General features: G+C 34.0%; 1 protein-coding gene across 1 annotated transcript; it reads left to right on the top strand.

Moving 5' to 3' along the window:
- Window positions 1–261: 261 nt before the first annotated feature.
- Window positions 262–2,572, top strand: LOC112503054 (non-specific lipid transfer protein GPI-anchored 2-like). The gene is made up of 2 exons (XM_025107122.1): window positions 262–596; window positions 2,294–2,572. The coding sequence occupies exons 1-2, from the start codon at window positions 278–280 to the stop codon at window positions 2,332–2,334; spliced, it is 360 nt and encodes a 119-aa protein (XP_024962890.1). The 5' UTR covers window positions 262–277; the 3' UTR covers window positions 2,335–2,572.
- Window positions 2,573–8,154: the final 5,582 nt, after the last annotated feature.

Raw genomic sequence — 8,154 nt, 5'->3', positions numbered from 1 at the left:
AATTTCATGAAAATCATTATTAGTGTGAAGGGGCTATTGGTCTAACGATATCTGATTATCGAATCGTTTACCCGTCCATAAATTTTATATACATCAAAACTTAGAGGTCAACATATGTAGTTGATTAGTAAATTGCTCTATGGCAGCTATTTAAAAGGTCAAATTGTAGGCTACAATATTAATTTATTACCATCACGAACCAACTGGACAACGCTCTTGGCCTATAAATATGTTCATATATTCCATAAACCAAGTAAAACCATTGAGAGATATTGAAATGGGTTCAATTGGTAATCTAGGGTTAGCCTTTTTCCTACTAACTCTATTTTGGAATGGTTCGACGGCTCAATCAGGGTGCACCAATGTACTCATACGAATGGCTCCATGCCTCAACTATGTTACGGGAAGTTCCAAAACTCCCTCTTCTTCCTGTTGTTCATCTCTGGCTAATGTTGTTAAATCACAGCCACAGTGCCTTTGCACCGCCCTCGATGGCGGCACTATGGCCGCACTTGGAATCAATATCAACAAAACCACTGCGTTAGCACTTCCCGGTGCTTGTAAGGTGAAGACTCCGCCTGTGAGCCGATGTGATGGTATAACAACTAATCTTGTGTTTATATGTTGATAATATTGCTCTTATTTAGTACCAACACTATAACAAAATTGGGGTTTATAGGAACTTAAAAGTGTCCAATTGCCATAATACACTATTTTTTGTGATTTAGGTTTACGAGAGTAATTAATAAAACATTTTATCTAAAAGTATTACAACAAGTTTATAAAACACTCATGGACAATTTAACAAGTTATTAAGAACATTTTTAAAATAAAGTATCGTATTAGATAGATTCCAAATGTCTCAACATCGATCCCAACTTATTGTAGTTTTTAGATAGTACACTTTATTGTTTTGTTTTATAAACTTAAGTCCAATAAACAAATTTATTACCATACTTTGACATTTATAACGTTCTATAAACCCGATTTTAATGTAGTTGAATTATGTATCCCCCAATCTAAATATGGTTCCTGATAAATTCAGCTGCAAATAATGCACCAATAATGGCTCCAGCTAAATCTCCAGACGATAAATCTTCAAATGGACCTTTCCCAGCCCCAACATTCGCCTAAGGTATGAACTCAGCATGTAGTCACTACCACAAAATGGTGTTTAGGACTTACGTGCATCCTATTAGAATACTTAAGAGGGAACTTTTTTGTTCATCCTAAAGTTACAATAATTTGGTAGGACACTTACAATATATCATCTTAGGGTCCGTTTACCAAACACTTGTCCGGTAAAATTTAACACTATCATTTATTTACCGGATAAGATTTTAGTCCACCAAAACGGTATTGTATGCAACAATTTACCCGGTAAGCACTTACCGTGGTAAAAGTCGTCGCCTTTACTCCCGGGTAAGACTTTTGGTCCTTATCTCGCCCTTACGATATTCATCCGGCAAGGTAAAATGACTTGGTGTTCACTTACCCGACCTTAGGGTCTGTTTACCGGGTAAAAGTGCTTACTGAATGTCAACGTGGGCATGACAAGGATAAATGATCTTACCCGGTAACAACATAGTAAGGACCGATAATCTTACCTGTTAAAAGACTTGTACCGGTAAACGCTTACCAAGTGAAAGATGCTTACCACGAATCTATTTCGATAGTCGAGCATGTTACCTGATATTGCATTGCATGTAAACTCTTTCAGCCGCTAAGAGTTTGTTTAATCTTTTTACTTATATGTGAAAGCCGAATATATAAGGAACTTTTTAGAAGTGACACTTAAGAAGGTTAATTGGATGATTTATTTTTTATGTCTTGGTAGGTTTCCAACTTGGTCAATAAAATTTGTCAGGTTGCCTAACTTTGCCCAGCAACGTGTTTAATTAGATATAGATCACCACGGACCATTGACATCATAAACGACAATTTTTTTTGTAATATTGCACTATAGCAAAAATGATTTTATAGGACGCTTGGAATGTTTAAATGTCCAACATAATATTTTATAAAACTTAAGTTTATAGAATCAAACTATAAAACGTCCTACCGACAAATATAGGACACTCTTGGATGTTTAATCAAGTTTTTATGATACATTTAAAATATAGTTTATATGAAACTTTTGATAAGTGTGTGCTATAAGCCCGTCTTTTTGAAATATACTTGTGTTTATAAGTCGCTTTTTCAAACAGCGTCATATAAAATAGCTAATACAACACTTTATTTCAAAAACGTTTTAAAAAACTTGTTGAAACGCCTAAGAAAATGGTGCGTGCAGGGTCCAAACAAGATGAGGCAAATGGTGCAAGGTTGCCATAAGAAAAAGGGATCACATGGTCGTATCTAGCATTATATGGTTGTGTTGGTTTCTTAAGTCGGATCTCTAAGCTACTTTAAAGTTACTCCTTTGGATATCTACTATCAACAATAAACCATTTGTATGCAATTACTCGTTATTTGTTATTTTCATCTCATGTTTTCTACGGGCATGTATCGATTTCAGTGTTGTAATCCATGTACCTTTCGTATTGTGAAATTTGGTTCCATTTTAAACAATTAATCTTCATATATGACGGTGGTCAAGACCAACAAATAATATATAAAGACCTAATTCACTTCTTGGCAGTATAAATTGCAAGAGTGATAAGTAGGGTCAAGTTCATACAGATTGGTTGTAAAATGTATTTGACTTGTACGCTTTATGAACACTAAACATATATATGAGTAAAATTAAACCACAGGAAGTCTAAATAAGTAGAATCCGACATTGTGTAACCAAAGCAAAACCTATTCATGGGTTCCAATCATTGATGAACTAAACATGTGACATACATAACTAAACTATATCTAGCCGATAACAAGCTTATTGACCTATTTCAACAAGCGTAGCATACAATGATATGATGCGTAACAAACTCTTCAATCAAACCTTAACACACAGATTGATTCAGATAAGCTCTTAATTCCTAGATGAGGGATTCAAAATAGATTAACACACACACAAACTCGGTTAACCTATTTTATGGTTTTATTAAATCCCTTAACATTGATCGTCTTTGGAAATGAGCCTATCAGATACGCCCACATTTAGCTCACTGACTAACATCGGCAATGACTTAATGATTAATATGAATCAAGTAAGGATCCTTGACAACCACAGCAGTTTGTGAGTTCAAGTTAAAACAATGGAACAATATATCAATAAATAGAATGTTGGCTCAATAAGATAATGCACAAACTCTCACAATTATTATGGTAACCATTGGTGTCTTGGTTAATTAGATAGGGAAGTGTTTGGCTTAGCTAATAACGTGGTTAGTGGAAGGATGAAAAATGACTAAAATAGGTATGCAAATAAGGCTCTAACGTAAGTGAAGAAGCTATATAGCTAAAGTGAAAATCACAAAAAAGATGACCTTAGCTATATAACGTAAGGCTCTAACTTAAATGAAGAAGCTATATAGCTAACGTATGCAAATAATAGAAGACTACTCTTAAATATATAGCAGATAGCATAGGGGATACAGTAAACACCCTTATATGTATGTATGTATGATCAAGTGACAGTATGACAATTAAGAGAACCATTGAGATAACAAGAAGAAGCTTAATTAACGCAAGACAGAAAACAAAAATATTCCAACAAAGATGATGAAGAAGAAAATAACAGGAAATTGAATTACATGTTGGCTCCTATGGAGTGTCTTTCGCTAAACGTATTAGACACAGAATCCAATATACCTCACACCACACATGCTTCTTCTCTACTCAAGGGTGGGTCCTTGGAGTGTCTTATGAATTAGTTAATACGACATTTTTTTTTTATAAAAATGTCTACAAAATTTGTTACGTTGTCCAAAACATCCGAGAAACTTGTTACAATAAACATTATTATTTGGTCCTAATATAAAAATGTCTAATAAACTCAATTTTAAGTTAGTGGGATGACATAATATTTGTTTCTACAAATCCAAAGTTTTCAAAACTCATGCATAATCATTTTGAAATGAGCATCATGGGAGAGTATATCAATGAAACTATCTGCTTTTAATCTGAGAATCAGTGCTCTTAAGAGAAGGAGGATTTGACTAGGCCAACGTTAATATAATGAGCATCTTTCATGGATTCTACCACTACTTCAATTTGGATTATGCTTGGAACGATCTGAAGCTATACTAAGGGCCGTTTATCAACTCTTACCAGGTAAACGCTGTCTGGGTAAGAGTGCTGACCCGAGTAAGTGTTGTCCCGATAAATGCTGTTCTGGGTAAGAGTGTTTACCAAATGTTTTTGGTAAGTGCTTACCAACAACATAATGACCATTATAACCCTATTTGTAATTATATGCTGAATAATATATGATTATTTTTGTTATTAATAGTTTAATGGAAGGAAAAAAAAAACAAAATGCATACTTCAAATAAATGCTTACCAATAAAAATAATACCATTTTGCTATTTTTCATATGATTAACTGTCAAATAAGATAACAAAATACAATTTTCATACTTCAAATTAAATAGAAAAATATATTAGTAGTCGTTCATACTTAAATATAAACGGGATATGAAACGTTAATACCAAAATAAATTGTTTGTTTTTCATCCTAGACAATAAAAATTAATTTGAAGCATTTGAAAACAGTTGAGTTGCAATCTGATCCTGCAGATTATCCATTGTCTTGAGAAGCCCCCCATTGTACTTCAACGACTTCTTCTTCAATGCCTCCTCCATGTTGCTCTTCCGCAGTAAACATGACGTTCTCATCATATTTTGCATAAACAGTTTATCTTGGATATTACATCTTCTTATAAAATTATGGATTGCTAAACAAGCAACTACTACCTCTATTTGTTTTGAATAAGGATAATAAGTCATTTACTTCAGAATTGAGAATCTTGCTTTGAAGACGCCATATGCACGTTCAATAACGTTTCTAAGTTGTGCATGCGCATGGTTGAATTTTTCTTCTTTAGTTACCACACGTCGGCGTCGAAAAGCAGCTAACTAATACCGTGTATTATGATATGGAGTCAAAAATCCATGGGTATTCGGGTATACAACATCACAGAGATAATACTTATCTGCATTTACAAATATAATTAAAAGAAGACAGAAAAATAATAATATTTCACTATTATAAAAAGGATGATACATACTTGGTGGAAGAAATGGAAATCTCGAATTTGGGTCAAATACAACTTCTATCAAAACTCTAGCATCATGTGCAAAGCCTTCCTCTTCCTCTTCCTCTATATCTTGCTTGTTGATTTATGGGCACAACTGTATGTATCAAAGTTCCATCTAGTGCGCCCCCTGTAAGAAAACCATAAGTTATATGTAACAATATTATAAGAACTTCTCATGTTTTACAATTTATCAAAACAATTAACATACCGAAAATATTTCTTTGAGGTTTCTGACTCTCTCTGACATATTCAAAGTTCCATCAAAGGATGTTGATCTTACGACTTCTCTTGCGAATTCCATCATTCCATTTAGCACTTCATGAAAACATATATGAATAGTTCGTGTGGAATGTTGAAATCTCCATTTAACCATTCTAAAACATTCATTATGACCAATAATAGTTATAAACACTTCAACACTTATACGACTACTGGATTGCAACCAATTGTTTTGTTTTAGAATGGTTACATAAGAGTATATAAGCATCACGAGATTGACGCATCAATTCATGACATTGTGTATTAGACCTACGTAATAATTCTTGTGTGTACGAATATCCGGTCAAATTTGAATTGTTATCTCTTATTCTTTCTCTTCTTTCTATTCTTGCTTCATCTCTTCTTCTCAAATACCAACATGCAATCACCACAACATCATTAATTGATTACGATTCATATAACCTAGCAAATACGAAATACAAAAAACATCGTATTATGTTTCATACATGACATAGATCTTTAACATACAATTTGAACAACAAAAACATCAAGTTAAACAATCAACACTAAAGAGTGACATAATATCAAAATGAACATATTAAAGTTCCAAAACTCGTCCATACAAAACACAAAAAAATGATAAAAGTTCCATACTCGTCCATACAAACATCCAAAAGTGACGAAATTTCATACTTGTTCATACAACGTCGGTCTAAATACCGCATCAATATCAAACATCACCTGCTTACTTTAAGTTAAGTTGACATGCCGTAAAGTTAACCCATGACTCACACCTCTCGTCCTTCAAACGTAGCCAAATTCTCCTATAAACCATATTTTGGCTAAAAAGAAAAAAGTGTGATGTCGTACAATGGGCTATCTTCCCAACCAAGTTTCTCAAATTTCGACATACAAGCATCCATATCCCCGTCCTCTGATGGTTTGTCAAAAATGGTTTTCACATGTGTCACCACATGAGCCAACTCATCTTCCCTTACCAATGATTGATTAGCTTTTCGTTTTCTAGTTTAAAAACGAGAGGAACATTCTTGTGTCAAGCTAGATGGTCCTTGAGTTGAATTAGGTGGTCCTTGAGCTGAAACAGGAGGCATTTGATCTGAAATAGAAGGTGCTTGTGTGGTATCCAATCCTTGATCATCAACAACTAAAGGCGGGTTAAAAACATTAGCAGCATGCGAAGGATTATGAGAATTAGACCAAGGATCCCAAGTCACCATACACGTGGCCGCCACTCCATCAAAAATTTGCATACAAACATTAGGGAAAAGTAGTGGTGCATTCCTCAACTTGTCAGCATATTTACTCAACTGTATATAAAAAAAGTAAAAACATATAACTAAAAGAAAAATATAAAGAGATTAAATTAGGAAACCAGAAAATGAATTGACCTTTGCCTCTGCCTTCCACTCCTTTTTAGATACATTGCCCGTTTTATTCCTTAGTCTAGATCATACAACGTATTTCCCTCGTAAATAATCATAGTGATTCTTCATTTGTCTTTGATTGACAATGAAGTTGTGAGTTCTTTTTAATGTTTCTGCTATATTGTTCCATGAGTGCATCTTAAGGCTACCGCCTTGCATTCCATTCATGTACATCTCTTGTAGACAACACTCAAAGAAGATTTTTACTACATTCTCTTTCCAACTAACCATCGATTTTTGGGGTTCCACTGATTCATCATACGATTCCATACCTATGTCAAAAAGATCCAAACAATTCAAGGTCTTCATTATCCATCATGTTTTCAATAACAAAGCGTACAAAAGCAAAAACACATACAAAAAACCAAGAAATATTGACGATAATACCTAGAATTTTAAAGTATCCACGTCAATAATTAATAAAGAAACACCATAAACTATTGAGATCACTAGAATAAATTCCATCAAATAGGTGCTAATCAAAATCCAACAAAAATTGACAGATTTGCGAGGCTGTGGAGTTTCGACCATATCTCACTCGTTCGAGCTTTGTTTAAGGAGATTCAAGATGTTTTGGAAATCCAACAGACAGGCTTACAACTTTCTTGTTTTGAATTTTCGCAAATACAAGTTGAATCTAAGTCAAAATTAGCATTGAACTCGAGAGAAGGGTGTTGGACAAGTGAATGGGTTTGAACTTGTGACCATACTCAACGACGGAAAGGGGTCACTTCTTGAGAACATGCAGTTCTTCACACAATTCAATAGGTCATGACTAGCGAGGGTGGGAAGAAGTTGACTACACTACAAAAGATAATTTGTAGATGAAAATTGGATGGTAACCATGTGAATGAGAGTGTCAGTAGAAATTTCAGCATCTAGAGATGAGGAAGCAGCCATGGAAGTATACGTATGATATTAGTTTGTGTATAACAACTCCAAATATTTAATTTCACCTTATTCTTTGACGAGATATTATATCTCAAGTTCTCAACTGAACTATTTCTCTTGCAAAGATTTGAATATCAACATATTTAATGGTCCAATACCCAATTTTTATTCAGGCTGACATTTGAGGTAAATGGCTTCTTTGAAGGTCTCTTACCGTACCATCAATCGAGGAACCTAATTAATGTCTAATAAATTTGGGTTTATATCCTTCCATTCTCAAATGTGTATAGACTTGACCCTAGTAACAAGAAACGTTTATGGATGGAAACCCAATCTCATACCAACCATGTGCTCAAAAGCATCATCACAAAAACAAGTGTAAAAAGAAACCACCTT

This window comes from Cynara cardunculus, unplaced genomic scaffold (genome assembly GCF_001531365.2).
Source record: "Cynara cardunculus var. scolymus isolate 2C unplaced genomic scaffold, CcrdV1 Un_Scaffold_2466, whole genome shotgun sequence".
NCBI classification, from domain to species: domain Eukaryota; kingdom Viridiplantae; phylum Streptophyta; class Magnoliopsida; order Asterales; family Asteraceae; genus Cynara; species Cynara cardunculus.
This window is presented reverse-complemented; position numbering and strand designations above follow the sequence as displayed.